At 36.8% G+C, this 23001-nt stretch overlaps 2 protein-coding genes across 2 annotated transcripts in view; one reads left to right on the forward strand and one right to left on the reverse strand.

Moving 5' to 3' along the window:
- magi1b (membrane associated guanylate kinase, WW and PDZ domain containing 1b) overlaps nt 1-23001 on the forward strand; it is a 1153738-nt gene that overhangs the window by 672412 nt on the left and 458325 nt on the right.
- Nucleotides 858-22795, reverse strand: tmem259 (transmembrane protein 259). The gene is given in 12 exon segments (XM_048172266.1): nt 858-3319; nt 3410-3496; nt 3498-3510; nt 11583-11715; nt 11896-11979; nt 12114-12171; nt 12964-13064; nt 13157-13279; nt 16087-16197; nt 17627-17735; nt 18042-18338; nt 21751-22795. Coding segments are annotated over 12 exon segments (2025 nt in total). The 5' UTR covers nt 21973-22795; the 3' UTR covers nt 858-2632.

Raw genomic sequence — 23001 nt, forward strand, 5'->3', positions numbered from 1 at the left:
CGAGCATACGCCTCTTTCAGATGTGAATCCATAAATTGCAACTAATCTTTGAACTTGCGCACAGCTGAATGGTTTCAGTGCTCTGTGTTGTAAATTACACCTAATTAATGTCATTTACATATAAATGATCACCAGTCATTGTCCAAATCCTTTAATTTAGAATGGCGAGCTGCAAGAATAGTTTAGATCAGATTACTGCAGGTTTTTGGTAAATCTAAGCACTTTTCCACATCAAAGACAGTTTTTATCAATTTGAGCGTTGGCATGGATTTAAGCGTAGGCCTAAACACACTCTAAGATCAAATCTGTGCATACGCACGCTTTATAAACGAGGCCCTAGGTGTTTGATTTTATACACCCTTGGCAATGGGTCTGATTGAAAAACCTGAATTCAGAAATTAAGAGTTGTGTCCCAATACTTTTGTCCATATAGTGTATATAAATATCACTCAAAATAGAGGTAACAGGTTTGCAAATTTAAAAGCCTAAATTTAAAATTTAGATTGAAGTCAAATGTTTGTTTGTAGTTACTGAATAAGTTCCCATAAATTGAAAATGTAGTTTTATTTGTGCTTACAATACCTTCAAAGTATATGATACAGAACTTCAATTTTGAAAAAAAAAAAAAAAAAAAAAAAAAAATTCTGTGAGAGATTTTAGCATTATGTTGTAGTTTCTTGACTGAAGGAGGAAGGTACTTTCCATGAATAGGCTACTAAATTGAAAATTTAAAAACATAACACATTTTCACAGTTACAGTTAAGACCTCTGGCAGGTACAGACAATGTGTTTAAAACAAATAATCTGTACCCTATTCATGGAACATGCCTAAAAGACAACAAACAAAAGGCTCAAAATGGAAATTAATTTTGTCTCTTTATGCAGTTTTTTTTAAACATTACAGTTAAATACATTTGAATGACATGGAATCGAGTTTATCACAGAACTGAGAATTTTTCTTACCAGTTTCTGTCTAGACATCCTACACAATCTAAACACTACAATCATCCGCTTCATCTGACAATGGCAAATAGGCACAGAAAAAAAAAAAAAATATATATAATAAAGAGGAATTGATCATAAAACCATAAATCACTCTTTCAGACCTGGAATCCTTTATGGATCTGAGCCTCACAAAATATTGCACAATTTGAATTTTTAAAAAAAAAAAAAAAAAAAAAAATATCCAGAGCCTGGAAGCCTGCCATATTGTTGCATAGCCTTTAAATGACCTTTCCCCCATCCACAGTCCATATGTCACAAAACACAAGAGATTCCTTTTTGTTCTCTTACTTTTAGTAAAGTTTTTTCACATGGTCATGAAGCTCAACAAACTTGTCCTGTCATTGGACAGCCACCGATCTTCCCAAGTCATGGAGAAACCTCTACAAAAGCAGAATATGAAAAGGCAATGGACTTCCGGATCCGTGACTTTAGCTGAAGGGCCGCAATGCTGTGAATTTAACAGTCTGACATTCACTGCTTACGTATGATTCTAAGTAATATCTGTTAAAAATAACGACATGTTCACTCTTGCTTCAGTTGTCATGTCTCGTGACTTTTTTTTCTCTACTGGCTTTGAAGCCTCTGGTAAGGCTATCGACCCCAATGTACTTCCCAAAGACAGAAATACAAGGTTAATGTTCGGTTTTAGAAGCATAAGGCAATAATCTATACACCCTCTCTCTCAAAGCCAGACTTGACCTGAAAAACCAAAGACTGTGATGAGTTTGTGCAAAAGACAAAAACGTCTGCCTAAACTAACCACAAGAACACGTCTCTTGATGAGGATTAGAAAATACAGAAATGACCCCATGACAGTTTTCAAAGAGGATCATGTGGAAGGAGGACTTATTCTGAGTATAAATGATTCTCTGTCGTCACCTGTCCACTTTTTTGACTGGCAGCCCAACCTATATACCAACACCAGAGCACTCTGACCATGAATAGCATCAAATTCAGTGGTCAAACTGCTCCGTACACATGATAATACCTTACCTGAACACAACGGCCATGAGCTAGATTTTAAATCAGGTAAGGAACATTTTGGTGGCTTGCTGTAGTGAATGAAAGTAGTAGGGACCAAAACATCATTCTAAGTCAATTTTCAGCATTAATGTTATCATTAGAGGAATGGAAAAAGAGCCAAAACAATCCTCGCACAAGATGTGCAAAGTGCGATGTGTATTTGGATTTAAAGTAAGATTGCCGCTCACGCGGCTTGCTGATACCTGCAGCTCCATAATCAGGAGCCACAAAAAGTATCTTAACTGAACGATACATCACATTTCAAACTGAATACTCCCTGTATTAAAAGTTTCCAATCAAAAAAAAAAAAAAAAAAAAAAAAAAAAAAAAAAAAAAAAAAATCACATGTTAAGTCTCCAAATGATCACACCCTCACACATGGCATCATTTCGACAATTCAATGCGTATTTACTCTTAAGAATATGACTAGATGGCGGAAGTACTGCTTCTGCCCTCATGTTCACGTCGGAGGTTTCCAGGATGTAATTACATAAAGCTCCATCAGCTTCTCCTCTTGATGCCTTCTGGATTAATTTACAGAGAGGGGTGGCGACTGTAGAGCGTGGATTCATTTGTTCCGAATGGGAGCGACCGAGTGCGCGACTCAAGCCGGGGCGGAGTGGGAGTCCGAGCTTTCGCTTTTGTTCTTTGCCTTGTCGTCCCAGTCTGTTGCACCCTTGTGCATTTCTGCTACTCTGCAGTCTGTGTGTGAGGTCATTGGGGAGGAAGTGGGATTCGTTTCAGATTCCATCTGCCCACCTCCACCACCAGGGGGCCCCAGACCCTGAGCGCAACCCCGGCCCTTCATGTCAACCGCGGGAACATTGGTTGCGCTAATGTTTCCGTCTTGGTTCTCTGCTGCTGTGCTCATACTGTGCAACTCTGTTACACCTGCGCCAGACGACATTGGCTGTTGGATCCCTCCCGGCTCCAAAAGCGAGTCGCTCAGGTGTGTAACGGACAGAACGTCCGGGCCAATGGCGATCTCAGCCATCCAGTCGAGGTCGGAACTGGATGGGTTGATGGGCAGACCGGGATTTACCAACAATCCGTTGTGGTTTTCAAGCTGAGGTTGGTCCTGAGCGGCTTGCCGTTCCTGGCCATTCGCATTAGCAGCTGCGTTAGCCTGGCCGGCGGGCGCAGCATTACTAGTGTTGTTGTTAAGATTGTCCTGCAATGCAGTCTGGTTTCCTTGGCCCACCTGCTGGTTCTGAAGCAGCATCTCCTGGATCCGGATCTGTTGCAGGATGGCCGGCAGCTCATAGTGGTGGAAAAAATAGATCATTGAGTGCTGTGGAAGATGAAAAAGCTAATGAGCTACAAACAATTCCATGCAAATTCATAGATTTCCCAATTACAAAAAAAATCTGAAATAAGATACCTGAATGAAGAGCCAGGAAGTGACCAGAGCCAAGCTGCTGTACTGGCCATTAAAGCGGTAATGATACGCATAGAAGGCAAAGTGATAACAGATAAAAAAATCTGAAAAACAGCACAAGAGATACTTCAGATGAGGTTCTAAATGTTCAGCTTAAATGTGTGATATGAATAAATAGTGCTCATAAACCTCTGTTTATGCTTGGACAGTAAAGGATTAGACCTGGAAACAATATTCCTTGCGTCCCGACTCTAACATCAACCTTTATCCACTTTCAAGCAAAGCATTTTGTCCCAGTCTTTTTGACCAATGAATTTCTATAACTACTGGACAAGGATTTTTTAAAATAATTCTGATTTACACTGATTCGCCAAAGAATCATTTAGATCATTTTGTGGGGAGAAAAAAAAATAGCAGCTAACTTGGCCTACTTATCAGCTGCATATCTATGAGGCTGTCTAGGTAGGCAGCTCACTAAGTTTTAGAACAGAGATAATATACACCACTTCATTTCAATTTTTAATAGGCTGATCAGAGTAGATTCAACCTACAGTCACCGTTTCCCTATTTCCGATAAACAACAAGCAACCGACAGAAAGTCATTCATTTCCAATGGTCTGGTAGAAGTACGGAAGCTATGTGGAGCATGGAGCTTACATGAATGTTGGAGATAGTGGAAAGGCAGCTTAATTTCTAAATATCTTCGTTTTCTGAACTAGGGCCCTATGATTTCTGCGATGCTGAAAACGCGGACAGAATCATGTAATTCAGTCATAAACACGAATTTACTATATAACGTGAAATGGAATTTGACAAATTTTGGATTAATAAATCAAAAGAAGGGCTGTAAACTTAATTAAATTAACGTGATTTGGACTACTGTCTGTGAATATTAAACCACAAAAAGACTTTAAATATGAAGTCTGCATCAAGAATATGATGTCTGTGTGAATGAATGGTGCAGTTTTGTCAACTACACATACTCAAGCACTTGTGATGCTCATGGTGTTTTCAGTGTCTGCTGTTCACTATATGAAGACACTCAACATGAACTTCATCTCCAAAGTTGCTCTGAGAGTCACTTCACGAGCATTTCACCTATTTCATTTCAGAAAAACTTTCATCATATCATATATACACAGAAACTCTAAGGTCTTTACCACATCCTATCAAAATTAAAGGTTGGTTTAAGAAATTGCCAGAAATACACTGTTCCAAATTATTATGCAAGTGACGTCAGTACAATAAACATTCAGTTTTTAGTTTTTCAAAGAAAGTGTTTTATTTCTCATATCTTTTTAAATAACTGGTATCAATCTCAGGTTTGTTAAATAGTTTGCCAGGTCTTCTTGGGAAACCTATGGTAAACCTACTTAAAGAGGTTATTCCAAATTATGCAAGTCACAGTTCTCATGAAATATGGGGAGGAAGAAAGATCTTTCTGAAGATGAAAAGCATGAAATGATGCAATGTCTTGCAAAAGGCATGAAAACAATTAATTTGTGAAAAACGAATAGAGATTATCGAAAATTGATTATCAAAAGATTTGAGAGTGATTTAGTGCAGAGAAGAACTCGGTCAGATAAACACTTATTAAGGAAAGTTTGTGTCAAACAAATTAATTGTATTAAAAGGGCAGCTGTAAAAAAAAGCCACTGCTGAGCAGCAAACAGGTCATTTGAAGCCACTGGTGCCTCTGGAGTCCCAAGAACCTCCCCATGCAGGCTGGCAGTTCTGCATAAAGTATTTCAGCTACCTCTAACAAAAAGCCACAAAAAGAAACATTTACAGTAGATGTAGAATTACATTTTAACAGTTTTATTGCTGTGGTGTTTTTTGAAGCATAGTGCATTGTCCTGCATGAAAATCCACAGCAGAAAATGGTCAGTTATAAACTCCACATATCTTGCAGAAGTCATTTTGACACCCTTAGAGACGCTAAAGCATGCAACGTCAACTGGCGGCCCGCGGGCCAAATCCGGCCCGCCAGAGATTTCCATCCGGCCCCCAGAATAATACTGAATTTAGGAATAGCCTTGTAAGAGGAAAAAGTTTAGGGCTGGTCCGAATACCATTTTTTGAGCTTCGAAGCTTCGGTAGTAATGAACATCGACTCTTCGGAGAGAGGGGCTGAACATATTTTTCTCTCTAATAAAGGCAGGAATCTGTGTCTGTATGTCCGTTTGCATTTTTATTATTTCGAGAACCGTTCATCCAATCGACTTCACAAGGGAGTGCAGTGTCGCATTTGGTGCAATATAGCCTAGATGGACACGCGAGACGCGACACATTCAGAATTAATAAACTTTTAGTAAACTACAGTCAGAACAGCGCGAGCGGGAAGTGGCGCACCTCACGCGGGCAGGGCTTATGCTCCGAGAAAGGACACTGCACTAGTGATATAAAACGCACACACACTGTTAAATTAAGCAATACTTTTAAGGTAGTCTAATATTTTTCTGACTAACAAATTGGCACAGTAAGGGTAGATTTAAATAAAGAAAAACGAAATTTAAATAAAGAAAAAAACGAAATTTAAATAAAGAAAAAACGAAATTTATATAAACAAAAACGAAATTTAAATAAAGAAAAAACAAAATTTAAATAAAGAAAAACGAAATTTAAATAAAGAAAAACAAAATTTAAATAAAGAAAAACGAAATTAAGTTAAATTAAAAATGAGATTAATTTAGATTGATAATAACGGGTAAAAATGCTAATACATTTTGTTTCTATTATTCTATTTTCCACAATGTCAAAGCAACAAAACACAAGCTCAGACATGCACTTCGGTCCATACAAACTCCGCTGTTCTGCGCTCTAGCCAGAGAACACTCCCGTTGCTGGAACACGCGTCGGTTCTATTTCTAGCATGCACGCGTTTTCCGCGTGGCTCGAGCGCGCCTGAGACGCGTGTCTCTGTGTGCAAACTCCAACCTGTTAAATATGGGAGCCAAAATAAAAACGGACACGCCACGCAGCTGAGACGCTCATGCAGCCAGTGTGTCGCCGGCCTTATTCAAAGGGGAATGAGAATCGTTTCACGGGGGATCCCAGGTGTGCAAAAAAAAACAAAAAAAAACGAATATTCAAATGTCAAATTTTCAAATCGAATACCAACCCATCGAACGAATATTTGAATATTCGGGTCCGTTCCATATTTATTTATTTTTAAATCTAACGAAAAAAAAGCCTTCTGAAAAGTAGCTTGTGCCATAGCCTGCCTTCAGTCAAGAATGATGATAAAAGCATTGCTCTCATTGAACATCTTTTACTGTTTCACGTGCTCATTTTTTCACAAATGTCAAAATTTTCCTTGCCTGGGATTAGCGCACAATTGCGTGACAGTGATGGACAAGCTTGATAGCCTCACAAATATGAAGCCTAAAATATCGCTATCGCCCCCTGGTGGCTTGCTGCAGTACAGGTAATATGTAAAAAAATAACATAAATTTGGAATTAGAATTAGTATATCAAATAATAACATATTAGGATACAATTCGAATTTTATTTTATATTACGAGTATCTGGCCCTTACAGTGTCTGCAGAGAAAAATTCTGGCCCTTGGACAAATATAGTTGATGACCCCTGCGCTAAAGGGACCTTCCATTTCACTTCCCAATATTCCAGGCCAAATCATAACCCACTAGCTCCTTGATGTTGCAGTCTCTTTGGAATGGGGTGGCCATTCACCAACCATCCAGAAATCCATCCATCTATCCCATCCATTGTAGTATGGCATTTGTCAGCGAATATATATATAAAAAAAAATAATAAAAAACGAATTCTCTAGCGAGGGGCGATTTCAAAACATTCATTGCCTCATGAAGCTTTACGAATCTTTTCTTTCGAATCACTGAATTGAAACAAAAGATTTGCAAAGCTTCGAAGCTTCATGAAGCAGTGTTTTGAAGTCACCCATCACTAGATATTGTCATAAAGTCATTATTTTTTTTGGCGCACAAAAAGTATTCTCGTCGCTTCATAACATTAAGGTTGAACCACTCTAGTCACATTAACTGTTTTAAATACGTCTTTAGTAGCTTTCTGGGAATGGAAAGTGTTAATTGTCTTGCTGGCAATGCAGGCCTCACTGAGCCATTGTATTTTATGAAAAAATATCTTAATTTGTGTTCCGAAGATGAACAAAGGTCTTACGGGTGTGGAATGACATGAGGGTGAGTAATTAATGACAGAATTTTCATTTTTGGGTGAACTAACCCTTTAAGGTGAAAAAATAAATGTGAAACCATCAGGAATTTATCTTCCGGAATCTGGCAGTAAGTTTTGGAACATCATTTTTATTCCATATCTGCAAGAATGACTTTTCAAGATAGGAGATGGACTAAAAATGAACTCCCACACCTTACTGACAGATTCTGCAAGATAAATTCTTCAAACAGTGGTACAAGAGGATGTGGTACTGGTCCTTTAAAAGTCACTCTCAATCTATATGTCTATGTGCCTATAAAAACCAGTCTTCATGTATTTTACAACACTTCAGCTTGTGATTCTTATTAAGTGGGAGTCATTCTTAGGATTCTTTACCTAACCTAAGTCTCTGAGATTCTGACACCTTGCACTTCTGGAGACTTCAGGTAGGTTGCAGTTCTGGAAAATGGTGGCACTGGAGACTGATGGTTCCTGATGTTTTCACACTTAATTCTTCACCTTAATTCTTTTTCAGTTAACATGTGTCTTTTCTTTTCCTGTTTTTGTCTGACCCTGCTGACCCAATGAGCGTTTTGCTGTCCATTGGTCATGCCTTAACTTTGCAATTTCTAGTGTTACATTAGTATTGCATTCTTCTCATGAGCATTTCATAATTTAATAAGAGTTAAATCTCTTTTTTGGCTAATTTTGCCTGTAAAAGGAAACCGGTCTAATAATTATGCACACCTGCATACAAGGCATTTTTCATTTCCAGCCTTCATGAACAATTATATATCACTTATAAATGATTAAATACAAAATTAATAGTAGTTATCAAGATTGATGTGGTTTGGAATTGGTAAAATGTGCTTGGAAAAAAACATGACCAGAAAATAATAATAATTCTGCACACGGTGTATTTAAAGGTGCCATCAAATGTTTTTTTTTACAAGATGTAATATAAATCTAAGGTGTCCCCTGAATGTGTCTGAAGTTGCAGCTCAAAATACCCATTAGATTTTTTTTAAATGATTTTTTTAACTGCCTATTTTGAGGCATAATTAGAAATGCGCCGATTCAGGCTGCGGCCCCTTTAATTGCTCGCGCTCTCCGCCCCCTCCCAAGCTCTCGACTATATCATTGTATAAACAAAGTTCACACAGCTAATATAACCCTCAAAATGGATCTTTACAAAGTGTTCGTCATGCAGCATGTCTAATCGCGTAAGTATGGTATTTATTTGGATGTTTACATTTGATTCTGAATGAGTTTGATAGTGCTCTGTGGCTAACGGCTAATGCGACACTGTTGGAGAGATTTATAAAGAATGAAGTTGTGTTTATGCATTATACAGACTGCAAGTGTTTAATAATGAAAATAGTGACGGCTCTTGTCTCCGTGAATACAGTAAGAAACGATGGTAACTTTAACCACATTTAATAGTACATTAGCAACATGCTAACGAAACATTTAGAAAGACAATTTACAAATATCACTAAAAATATCATGTAATCATGGATCATGTCAGTTATTATCGCTCCATCTGCCATTTTTCGCTGTTGTCCTTGCTTGCTTACCTAGTCTGATGATTCATCTCTGCACAGATCCAGACGTTAATACTGGCTGCCCTTGTGTAATGCCTCGATCATGGGCTGGCATATGCAAATATTGGGGGCGTACACCCCGACTGTTATGTAACAGTCGGTGTTATGTTGAGATTCGCCTGTTCTTCGGAGGTCTTTTAAACAAATGAGATTTATATAAGGAGGAGAAAACAATGGAGTTTGAGACTCACTGTATGTCATTTCCATGTACTGAACTCTTGTTATTCAACTATGCCGAGGTAAATTCAATTTTCAATTCGATGGCACCTTTAAAATGACTCATGTATTTCTAAACCCAATGCAAACATTTCTCTTTGTGGCCTTTTGGTTAGAGGTGGCTGAAATGCAAATGCCTATGCACAACCTACTAGCCTGCATGGAGAGGTTCTTTCCCGTTTGCTGCTCAACAGTGACTTTTTTAATTAAATTCATTTGTTTGACACAAACTTTCCTTATTAAGCCTTTATCTGACCGAGTTCTTCTGTGCTCTAAATCACTCACAGATCTTTTGACAGTACGACAGTCTCTATTCAGTTCTCACAAAATATTAGTTGTTTTCATGCCTTTTGCAAGACATTGCACCATTTCATGCTTTTCATCTTCAGAAAGATCTTTCTTCCTCCTCATATTGCATGAAATCTGTGACTTGCTTAATAATGTGGAACAACCTCTAAGTAGGTTTTCCATTTACCCAAGAGGACCTGGCAAACTATTTAACTGAGATTGATACCAGTTATCTAAAAAGATATGAAAAATAAAAGACACTTTCTTTCTTTTAAAAACTAAAATATGAATGCTTATTGTACTGAAATCCTACTGATGTGTCACTTGCATAATAATTTGGAACACAGTGTATATTGTTATTGTACAGTAGAATGTACCTGTCAAAGCAATTATAAAATAATACAATTCTGATGACTTAAGAATAACCACACAATTTTTCTTCCACGTTTTAATTTTAACAGTTATTAACAGTTAACAGTTCATTTTAACACTGTTGTGCAGCATTTTGTTTGCCAAAAAGGATGTTTTTAAAATGTGTTATACCTTCCTTTGATATATATATATATATATATATATATTAGGGGTGTGACGAGACAGGTATCTCATGAGACGAGACGAGACTCGAGATTGAGTTCACGAGACGAGACGAGACAAGATTTTTACACACTATTTTTAAGAAATCCTCAATGGCGAAATACATGACTAGAAAAAGTACTCTGCAGGTGTATTTGAAATGTTTTAACTAATCATCTTATAATGAATGTCATTCAGTTCTACTTTCTGAGTATGAATTATCATATTCAGTAAAAGAAAACAATACTCAAGTACTGTAAAAGGTTTTGCCACTAACTCAACTGACTGACTTCTCTTCTGTATGATTTCAGTCTCTTCAGACCTTACTGTACATGATTTATGAGCTTCTATAACTTTTGACCTCATAACTGAACTCCTTTCCACAAACTGATCATAGAAATAAAAACAGTATAAATAAAAATGGTAACACTTTACAATAAGGTCTCATTTATTAACATTAACATATTAACCAACATCAACTAACAATGAGCAATATATTTGCTACAGTATTTATTAATCTTTGTTTATGTTAATAAAAATAGTCATTCATTGTTAGTTCATGATAGTTCACAGTGCATTAACTAATGTTAACAAATGAAACCTTACTGTTTGTGCTTAATAAGATTAAGAGAAAACTGTTATTCATTTTTATGGTAACACTTTACAAATTGAAACCATAATCACACAAATAAGACCAACAGTGCAAATAAGACGAACTTTTTCTTTGATACAGAGCTAAGAGATGGTTACTACACTGCCCAGCCTAAAATAGCTTTCATATTGAGAGATATTCGCATTCATCAGGGAGCCGCTTTCAAAATGTGGGGTATTGAAATCGCGTTTGAATGCGCGCGCGCGTTTACTTTCACTTTCAGCGATCGTGCGTATCTCTGTAAATATGGAGCGGCGGCGACCGTTATCCAACTGAATTAAATGTTTTTTTTATTTAAATACAAAACAAAATGACAGTGGAGACGTAATGTAAACGTAGCGGTGACACGAGATCTCGTCACACCCCTAATACATATACACATATATATACATATATATATATATATATATATATATATATATATATATATATATATATATATATATATATATATATATATATATATATATATATATATATATATAGAGAGAGAGAGAGAGAGAGAGAGAGAGAGAGATTCTTATATACACACATTTTTGGAGACAAAAAAAAAAAAATTTATTACAGAAAAATGTTATAAAATTTGTATAAAAGTGTCTGCCCAATTCATAAATGTAAATGAAAAATTAATGTAAAACAGCGGAAGAGTCTGAGCCATTGGCATTTACCTGTGCTGATGAGGTAACATACCTAAGCCAGTGGCGCTTGCTTGTATTGGTGTGACAGCAGATGGCATCATATTGGTCCGCTAACCAAACAATGAGGATGATGTAGAAGGCAGTGGTTGTGTCATTGAAAAACTCAGACATGATGGCCTCCATCCCTGCAGATAGGATCAAATAGAAACATTTGTGGTCAAACAACCTTCATAAAATATTTTAATAAAAAAATGTTCATGTGATATATGAAGTCAATAAATTAACAGATCAGGCACTAAGTTGATAAGAGACACAAACAGATATGAGAACATCTCTTCAAAACCCTAGAAGTGATCTCTACCTACCCACAAGAGCTAGGATGACAGTGAGAAGAGGGGCGGCAGGGAAGGCAATGGTCATATTCATCTCCAACATCTGGAGAAGATCCACTGAGAAAGAGGAAATCAGAGAGATGGACTTTTGAAAAATGCTGTCTTTTTACTGTGTTATGAATCTGATCTTGGAACATGATCATAGAATGATGATGCAGTGGTGAGGATCTGAGAGGCTGATTGGAGCCTACCTATAAAGACAAAAATCTGGTGGTGCGAGTAACGCAGCAACATGGAAACGGACAGAGTCTGAAAGAGAAAAAAAAAGACTTGTGATGGAATTTTACATTTGATTCAGTGTTCAAGACTCATCTCTCTATGGTCCAAGTGACTCAAAAGAATAATTCACCCAAAAATTCAGTTGTCATCATTTACTCAGCCATATGACTTTCTTAATTTTAAAGAATCCCAAAATGTCATTTTTTTGAAGAATATAATGATCACTTTTTTAAAATTATAAAATTTAATCATAACCAAGCACTATCAAGCTCCAAAAAAAAAAAAAAGACAAATAAAAAGCATTAAAAAATGTCATGTTAAATGTTGTCCATGTGACTTATGCAACACATGCTGAGTTTGTTTTCTGAAGTCATAATATCATGTGAGTCAAATGAAAAACAGACCAAAATAGAGCTTATTTACTGCAAGTTTGTGAATGAATCATTCTTTTGAGTCATCTTTTGAATCACTTCATCCAGTTCACCAAACAGACAACTGATTATGTCACAACTGCTAACACCTTGCTGGTGAGAAAGTTTATTAGTGAATAATGACTTCAAATTCAGTCAGTTTCTCACTTAAAGCAATCATATGACAGAAGATTTGTGACCATTCATTGTACTGGTAATTGAGTGGAAAAAAAATAACTTGAACATTGTTAAAGTTTCGCCTAATATTCCACTTACAAAAAGTCATGGGAATGAATAAATACATTTTTGGTGGACTAATTACCTAAATGAACTAATGTGCTGACATCACACCTACAATCCAATCACTAATAAGTACTCTGTAGTGCAGAGGCAGTAGAGTAAAAGTACTCACAAAGATAACCATGATCACAAAGGCTGCCAGGTAGGAAGTACGAGCCATCCACATACTGACAAAACGGTAGTGTTCTCCAGAGACCACGTTTCTCAAGAACCCTAAAAACAAACAAATCACATTCTCATGTTGTAGTTATGCCATCATCCAAAGACTAAACAAAACTGTTTTTGAGCGAGAACTTCTAATTTACCTTTGTTTTCCTCATTCTCTGCTAAAGCCTTCACACTGGACATCAGGATATCGTCATAACCCAGGCATTCGTCCAAGAGGAAGCGACTAAAACCATCTCCAAAGCACTGATCCTTCATGGGGTCTGCAGACAGACAGACAGATATTCTGGGTACTACACAGAAGTACTAATTGACACTTTATGTGTTTGTTTTTAAATAATAAAAAAAATACAGGGGTTGGACAATGAAACTGAAACACTGGCGAATATAGTGTTGGAGGTTTCACGACTATATATGCTCAGCCTGGTGGCCAATCTTCACTGATTTACATTCCATCAGTAAATGCAGAGTTTGAAGGTTTAATTAGCAGAGCAATAGCACTGCTGTACATAAAATATTGCAATACACACAACATAAAATGGGAGACACATCAATTAAAAAGAGGACAAATTGTTGGTGCGTGTCTTGCTGGCTCATCTGTGACCAGGACAGCAAGTCTTTGTGGTGTATCGAGAGCTATGGTATCAGGGTAATGTCAGCATACCACCACGTAGGATGAACCACATCCAACAGGAGTAACTGATGATGCAAGAGGAAGCTGTCTGAAAGGGATGTCTAGATACTAAGATGCTCACCTCCGCTCTCCTGCTTCCACCAAAACTGTTCGTCAGGAGCTCCACAGAGTCAATATTCATGGTCGGACCCTAAAGTCAAACCTTTGGTCACTCATGCCAATGCCAAAGTCAGTTTCATTGGTACCAACTATAGACGGTTTAAAAAAAAAAAAAAAAAAAAAAAAAAAAACATGGACGACGCACCTCCACTCCCATTGTAGAAAAATGAAGCTGCCAATGTCCCAATATGGCACTGGCATCTTATGCTGATTCGGGACCTGAATCTGCGCAGTAGTGAACTCAGGACCCAATCGTTTAGTAGTTTACTGCCTTTGAAGTGTAATTTAATTGTTTAGTTTGTCTCACGTCCCATTACATTACATGGAAAGGGGAAGGTTTTATGACCTATACTAGGAACAACCACTTGGGGGGGGCACCGAGATGCTTTGGCTTCCACTTTTCAGGACTTGTGAGGCACACTTGGTGCCAGCAGTGCAAATCTTGGGCTGTGAACAATGTAAGACATGTATTGTTCTCTGATGAGTCCACCTTCACCGTCTTTCCCACATGCATGGGAGTTACAGTGTGGAGAATCCCTAAAAAGGCTTAACACCTGGACTTCTCCTGCCCAGAGTGAAGCACGGGGGTGGATCAGTGATGGTTTGGCATTCCCTACTCTGCTTGATGGGGGCATCACTGCCAAGGACTACCAAACCATTCCGGAGGACCATTGTACCCTTCAAACATTGTACCCTGAAGGAGGCGCCATGTTTCAGCAATGATAATGTGCAATTACACACAGCAAGAATTGAGACAGAATGATTTGATGAACATCAAAGTGAAATTGAACATCTCACATGGTCTGCACAGTCAACCAGATCTAAATATTTTTGAGGTATTTTGAAGGAGCAAGTCAGAAAACTTTTTCCTTCATGAGCATCAAATAGTGACCTGGCTACTGTTCTGGAAGAGGAATGGCTCAAAATCCCTCTAGCCACTGTGCAGGACTTGTATCTGTCATTCCCAAGACAAACTGATGCTGTACTGGCCACAAAAGGACGGCCTACACCATACCAATAAATTACTGTGGTCTAAAACCAGGTGTTTCAGTTTCATTGTCCAACTGCCCTGTATGTTCGTCTTATTGGAAGTTTACCAAAAAATACAATTGTAATATTACATATATATATATATATATATACACACAAGTGTATTTTTTTTTACTATCTAATATCATTCAAAACCTTAATGATCTTTCCATGAAACACAAAATGTGACTTTCTGGAGAATATTCTTCAACCCTTTTTAATATTATGAAATTGAATGAGGACTAGGGGTGTTAAAGAAATAGTCCACCGAAAAAAAATTCAAATTCTTTCATCATTTACTTACCCTTATGTTGTTCCAGTCCACACAATGAAAGTCAAAGGACACAGAAACTGATCGAAACAGACAGATATTCTGATATTCTTCAAAATATCTTCTTTTGTGTCTCGCAAAAGAAAATAAGTTCACGCAGATTTGGAACAACATGAGTGTGAGTAACTGATGACAGAAACTTCATTTTTGGGTGGACTATCCCTTTAAAGTGTCATAAAAGAAGTCAATACGACTTAGATTTTGGTCTGCTTATTACACAAAGCAAAGACATACGTGAGTGAAATAGGATGAAGATCAGTAAACAATAGCTGTGTTTCCACTGTTGGGCCAAAAGCGAGCGTGCTGGTGTGTGCCAGGACCAGCCATGTTACCACTGTCACTTCCAGGGCTTGATCATGCCTTGCATATATGATTATAATCGTGTATTTATTTGGCTTCATGTTTCAAAAAAATTATTAGGAAAATTAATAGAACTGCTCATTCTTTCTAAAGAAATGTGACAAAATATGATATTGTAACAGTATTTTTCTAAATGTGTAATCCTTTGGACTTGCAGGTATGACTGAATAAGTATGCTTTCTCTTTTTATGTGATATAATAATATATTCAGTTTGATTCAGAATGTTTGATGTGTACTCCAGATGTAATTAGTTTTCAGTCCACTAGCTTCCCCGTGCTGGTGAAATGGTGTGGTTGTGTGATGATGTTCTATGGATGGAGGCATGTTAAGGGTGCAAGGTTTTAGGGTAGCGCTACGGGGCTACTTGTCCGACAATCTAAACGCAGCTTGATTTTGGCCTTGCTGCTCGAGGTCCGAGGCTACTGGCCCCATCCAGCACACTGCTAGCCCGAGCTCGCACTTGCCCGACAGTGGAAAAGCGGCTAATTACAACTAAAATTTTTGGGTGAACAAGGCAGGTTTTCTGTTGATGTCCTGGAGGGTGTGATGTACTCACCCAGGGTCACCACCATAACAGGGATGTTGAGTCGCTGACGTGTGGCCTGGGACAGTCGAAGGAAACCGTATTCCAGAGAATATTCGACAATATACTCTTCTTGGGGCCACACTGCACAAAAACAAACACATAAACACTGATAAATGCTGACAACGTTTCACTGAATTCAGAAATTCTACCATTAATCTAAAAATCTGTGACTTCACACGAATGGTAGAAAATTATAAAGTTACTGTATTAAAAACAAAAAGAAAAAAATATACACTCAAATTATGTTGTAATCAATCTTTTTGTGGGGACACCTACTATTCAACAATATTAGATAGATAGATGCATATTTTAGATAGATGCATATAAATGCATATTTTTGTATCTTGAACAATGAGTTTAAACAAGTTTCAGTTGTTAAATAACATTTCAAAGTGTTTAAATTCATTTTTTGACTTTTTATGTCAGGCAGTATAACCAAATAGTACAGCAGTACATAGTACAGTATGTATACTGTAGTTGTACCACCTGATATGGACCAACCTACACATACTTGAAATTAGTTTTACCAGTATATGAGAGAGATCTACAAACCTTTTCACTCAGCCACAAGGATCAGTTGGGGTCCTCTGATGATGCATTATCATGTTTACTGTTATTACCTTTTCAATTCATAATAAAAGAGCCATGTTTGCAGTTGTGTCACCCTGACATTTGAGAATATACAAATTGCTGGACAAAAGTTTTACAGCTTTAAAACTACTTATATTTATAAAATATAAATAAAACCTAAAAATTATGCTACAGTATTTAGTTTTTTATTTTTTATTATTAAGACACCATTTTTAAATAGTTTTCTTGGGTCTGTTCATTTGTTCGGACAGTAGATTTAAGATAACAAAACATAATGTAATATGCATTATTTAAACGTACTAAAAATGAATTCAAACTAAATAGGTTTTATAGAATAAACTGATATATGTCATGATTTTACAAATTATTTTAAAAGGAAATAATGCACTTGGACATAAAAAATATGCATGTCATCATTGAACCATAGATAAAAATGACTTGACTACAGAAAAATATTTAACATGTAAAATACAAATGCTTGTTTTGTCCTTTTAAAATATCTCAGTTTTAGTTTTACTTTATTTTGGGAGTTTCAAGCTTTACATTTAAATTAACTAACTTGAATCCAGATATTCAAATGGAAACAGTGTAATCTGGATCTGGCCTGTAACAAATTACAGTATTAGGGACACTCGGATATTATATCTTGCTACAGTCCATGGTGATCATTTCTGAAGCCATGTGACTCGGCACACATGGCCTTAGAAAAGGGTAAGGTAATAAAGGAATGTGGGAACAGAAAGGAAATCTGACCAGGGGAAGTGAGGGCTGCAGTGGATGGAGGGAGGAGAGGGAATGAATTCACACAGGAGGAAGAGGAGAAGGACCAGATGGCTACGGAGTGGGGCGTATTTGAGATGTTTACCTGCTCGAGTTAGCATCTCAATCTCGGAGACAGTCTCCCTCAGCGGCTGCATACCTTTAGAGGGGGCCTGGCTGAAGGACAGATCCTGGGATTCATTCAGGCTGGAGCCAGGAACACCGCCGCTCATCGACGGATTCAGTCGCGGCTCGATGTCCAGCTCAAACTGCATGTGTGTGTGAGGGAGAGAGAGAGACTGTCAGAAAGATCTGGAGAAGGGTTTTAATGAAATAATTAACAAACAAAAAAAATACTAATCTATCATTATTTACAGACCATCATGACATTCCAAACAAGTTTTTACCAAGGAGCACCCGTATTTTTTTTTCCAAGAATATTCATGCAATTACAACTTGTTTAAGGACCAGACTGAAATTGTGTGGTTAATATTATATATAATAAATTATATTATATAAACTTTTAATGCTTGGCTCTCAATCTTTGTTTTCTTGTTACTGTGTAATAAACTCACCTGTACTGTGCTGTTGTCAAACATCTCCATGGTCATCTCTTCCTCCTCTTCAGCATCTGCCGGCACCATTGGCTGTCTGGTTTCACTTCCATCCTCTTCTGATTCCTTCACGAGCCCCTGGATTCCCTCCGTCTCGTAGAACTGAAGAAAGATGGGTGCACGGCTGGAGTTGCGCTGGATTTCCACACGCAGGATGCCATCGCGGGGCCATTTCTCCCGCACATGCTCCAGGCAGTTGATTGGAGAGCGTGAAAAGGCAATGTGGATGTAGGCCAGGATGAAGAGCATAAACAATGCCTGCAAATCAAATTACATAAAATTAAAGTCAATAAAAAAACAAAAATGTGCAAACACAAACCACAGTTTAGGCAAGAATTTAAACAGTTTAATGCAACAAAGCATTAAACATAACACTTCTACAACAAGGATGGCATGATATAAAAAAAAAAAAAAAAAAAAAAATCATATTCACAAGTCAAAGTTTTGATTAGGCTGGAACTTCAGATAACCTGAAATTGAGATCATTTACTATAAGAATATCCTGTAAGTTTCAGAAAACAAAACTTCCTCATTGGCCCAAAAACAGCTTTTATTGAAACCAAGATCAGAAAATGACTTTCAGATTGTGCTATGATGTGGTAATGTGACAATGAAAGACCGCCTCTGCAGAAGTCACCGATCTGCACATGTCATGTAGTAGTAAATACGAGACAGACACAAACACAGGCCAAGTTGTGGAAAAACAGTCTTTGCATTGCCATCCTTGTGATCTAAACATTAAGAAAGCGTGGATGAACTTTATTTTAACAAAGTTCCAGTCAGATAAGACACGCTCATTTGTTCGTTTCATTTTACTGCAAATTCATTTTTGAGCATGACAGTTCGATGCAGGCTTTTCAGAGATAATGAAAATAAAAGATGACGCAGCGACGACTACATTGGATCCGACAGTAATGTCGCAATATAAGTGTGAATAACAGTGTTTTTACCATGATACTTTACGATTTGATATGTAGTGAGTAGAGTTGCATGATTCTGGATAAATCTCTTGAATGAATGAATGATTCAATGAAAATTTTTTTTTTTTTTTTACAGACACTTGTCGCCACCTGGTGGCAAAACAATGTAATCGGTACAATCATTATTTCAAGAGTCAAGTTCCTTTCAAAAGGTGTCTGCCCTATTTTGATAATAGACAGAGTGTTTATATGCGAACTGTAAACTTTTATCCCAGTACTTCTGTGATTATTTGAATAATACTGAATGTGTGGTTGACAAGACTGTGAAGCTCTTTCATACCTATACATGATAACTGCTCTCTCTGGCTCAGTGGCTCAGTTTGAATCGAGATCTTTTTTTATGATTAATCATGCAGCTCTAGTACGGAGCATTTATACTGTAGCGCCGCAGTCAAACTGAATAGTAGCGATTTGCTGTTCTTTCATTTGATTCGCCATTTATGGGGTTAATGTGTTGGATTATCGGATACAGAAGAGAGCAGTGAGCAACATCTTCTGTTTTGTCATCAGTAAGACATTACAACACGACATTGCAAATGACAGTGTATACGTTTTTCACTTTATCGAAAAGGATGAATTATGAATAGCCTATAAGTAAGACAATGTGACAAACAATGGCACATTCATTCATAATTCTGTTACATGAAACACCGTAAGTCATCCTTTGTCATTTATAACTGTGGTAACTCCAAGTACTTAAACTTTATTTGCCACAACAAAGACTTTAAAGACTTCAACTAACAAGATATTTTTCAGCATCAGAAGTTTTTAAAACAATTTCACACGTGATGGTGGGGCCGTTGAAAATGATTTTAATATGCAAAACTGTTACCCGTTCATAGCAGTGGGCATTTACTTTCAAGTCTTAAATGCGTCACGCCTATTAAAACAAAATGTTCGAAAGAGAGGGTCAAAAACAGGATAGAAAACAGCTCATTTCTTCTAAATTAGAATGTTTTTACATAAAAATCTTGATAACATTATAAGTGGACCTCAGAAAACAATCAAAAAGAATGCATTCATGACCCCTTTAACTAATTTCATCATAGACATTTCTCATTCTAACATTATTTTAGTTTATATGCTGAAAGTATAGTGCAAAATCTGCTTAATTGTGACTGTGACACATTTATTGTTTAATTAGAGTTTTTAATATGCCACAAATGTTTACATGTTTGTCAAACACTACTGGGTTTTTGTGCCAAATAAGATTAAATAAAGAATAACATTTATGAACATTCTTGTTGTATAATGCCAACTTTCTTTATTCGTCAGGCAAAAAAATGAATGAATAAATAAATAAAAATCCCCCACAACTTATGTACAGTAATTGCTTCACAGCTTTTTTTTTTTTTTTTTTTTTTTTTATGAACCGCAAAAATATTTTTGTGGTTAGCGAAGAGACGTGGGTGCTTCACTAACTTAACAGGTAATTCTTGAAGCACATGTCAACAACATTTGAATAGCATCATTCCTGTGTGGTTTCAGAGTTTATGATCGAGAAATGAGAGGCTACGGCAATTTACTGCTGGAGATTTTCAAGATGATTAGGTGGACGCTTGAATTTTAAATATGCTGCTCTACAGTTCAGGCTTATTAATCATCCAATATCTGTCTGTTTTAAGATTATCGGCATTGGCTGATAACCATGACACTTGACCAACTAACCTTGTTGTGACACCTTATGTCAGTTCCAAAGTCTGATGACAGCCTTGTCAATAGATATTAAATATTTTGTGAAGTTAAAATAATTTGAGTAAATTTTTTACATTTATATTTTTTTATATTTGCATAGCTGTTGAAAAGTTTGTAGTCAGTTTTATAAATAATAAAAAAAAAACATTTCTTTTTAACATTCTATTCATCACAGAATACAATATACAACAGTAAAAAAAAAAAAAAAAAAAAAATTATATATATATATATTTCTGAAGATCAAAAAAACTGTAATAATGGCTGCCGAAAATTCCCCCTAGCCATGACAGTACATTTTTAAATATATTCAAATAGAAAGAAAAGATATTTTAAATTGTAATAAAATGTTAAAATCTAACTCTTGCAATAATATTTTACAATATTATTGTTTTACTGCATTTTCGATTAAATGTAGCCTGAGAGAGCATAAGAGACTTCCCTCAAAGTCTCTCTCTCTCTTTAAAGAAAAAAAAAAAAAATGTACCGACCACAAACTTTTGAACATTAATGTATATAATATACATTTATTTATTTATTTTTGGTATGCATAAAGTATACATGAAACAGAATAAATATGCCATATTATGAATGTAAAATAGGTTATTCATTTCCAAATAATACAGGACACAACAAGAACGAAAAGGTATAGGTGGACAGTCTCTGTGAAGTTATTACAGAGATTATAAGTATAATAATTGTATTATTATAGGAAAAAATATTTATTTATGGAAAGTAAATAGTGTCCAATTTGATTTAATGCCGACTTCAACATTCATTGCATATATGATATATGATATATGTAGTTGCCAGGTATGATCTAAAGCCATGGGTTAGCCAAATAAATGATGCTGATGTTCAGCATCCAACCTGATGTTTAGTGAGCTTGGCACTGCATCCTAACAGGTGACAACAGATAAGCATCAATCTGAGTGTTTAGGGATTTTGGAAATTATCAACAGATTCAAAACACATTAAAAAAAAAAGTCAAATCTCACCTTTAACAAGACTAAGAACTCGAATATTCGTCTGAAGGATGGTGGGAAGAGTCTGGCATATGTGACTGCCATCTTAAAGAATAAGGCGTGGAAGAGTCTGTCTCTCACGTTGATCAGGGGGTTCTGATTCATCGCTGGGTTCCGGATCCGGTTCGGCCCACCGTTATTGTTGTTGTTCAGAGGAACGTTGTTGTTGTTCAGATTGCCCTGGTTGTCGGACATGGTGGTCGTTGTTCAGTAACTTGTTAAGGAGAAAGACCAAGTGAGGTCAGACAGACAGCAATGTGCGTAGATCCAGTTGAGCAGGCCAGCCACACAACATCAGCACACACTAATGATGGTCTTGGGTCACCAAAACTGGACTGACCTTCGGATATCTCCACAAATCGCCCCAACAGATTCTGAATTTTTTAAGGATGTTGGTGGGCAAGGCTGCTTCCACTCCTACCATGTCATCATAACCTCGCGATCTATCAAACTACTAAAGCTTTAGAGCCTTTGACACACCTGATGATCATGTAGTTTATATATCGTGAGACCAGAGGAGCATGTCAGGCTGTTAAATTGTATTTTAGGCTCAATTTGTCTTGCAGTTGTGGCCCAGGCCTCCTGCATCTACTGTCACCCTAACCAAAATAGCTAAACTTGCTAACTCACACCAGCTAAATTAATCATATTTACTCGGGTTTGGAAGTGCAATCTGTCCCAGACTGTCCCACCTGAGTGTTTAAAAGCAAAGAAAACTGGAATACCACACACAACACGTCTGCTAATAGTGGTAAGCTAACAAATTAGCCGAGCTTCCTCTGAAGAACCCGTATGTTCGGTTTACTTTTTAACAAACGCCTCCTTATATAACGCTGACACTCTTAGGTTAAATAAGGCCTCAAATACTTGATGATATCCCGCAAGAACTATCCGATGGTACCGCAACCTGTCTTACAGACCATCTGTTTACTCAACCATTTTCTGGAGCGTAGCGGACTTGGGAGCAGCAGTCAAGACGCTTTTAATGAGGGGAGCGTTTCCACTCTGGTCTCGCTTCCGCGTTTAGTCACGCGACATCGAGTCACGTGATTTTTGAACAAGCAAAAATCAATATGAACGTCATTTATTATGTAGCTACATTGAACTTTAATAATATATTTATATGTTTCTGTAATTTATAATTGCACTAAATCGCAGTAATATATTTCAGTTTGTTTCAGTACAAATGTTAAATAGTTTAACATTTAATACATAGCCTACTGT

The sequence above is a fragment of the Megalobrama amblycephala genome, linkage group LG21 (genome assembly GCF_018812025.1).
Source record: "Megalobrama amblycephala isolate DHTTF-2021 linkage group LG21, ASM1881202v1, whole genome shotgun sequence".
Classification (NCBI taxonomy): domain Eukaryota; kingdom Metazoa; phylum Chordata; class Actinopteri; order Cypriniformes; family Xenocyprididae; genus Megalobrama; species Megalobrama amblycephala.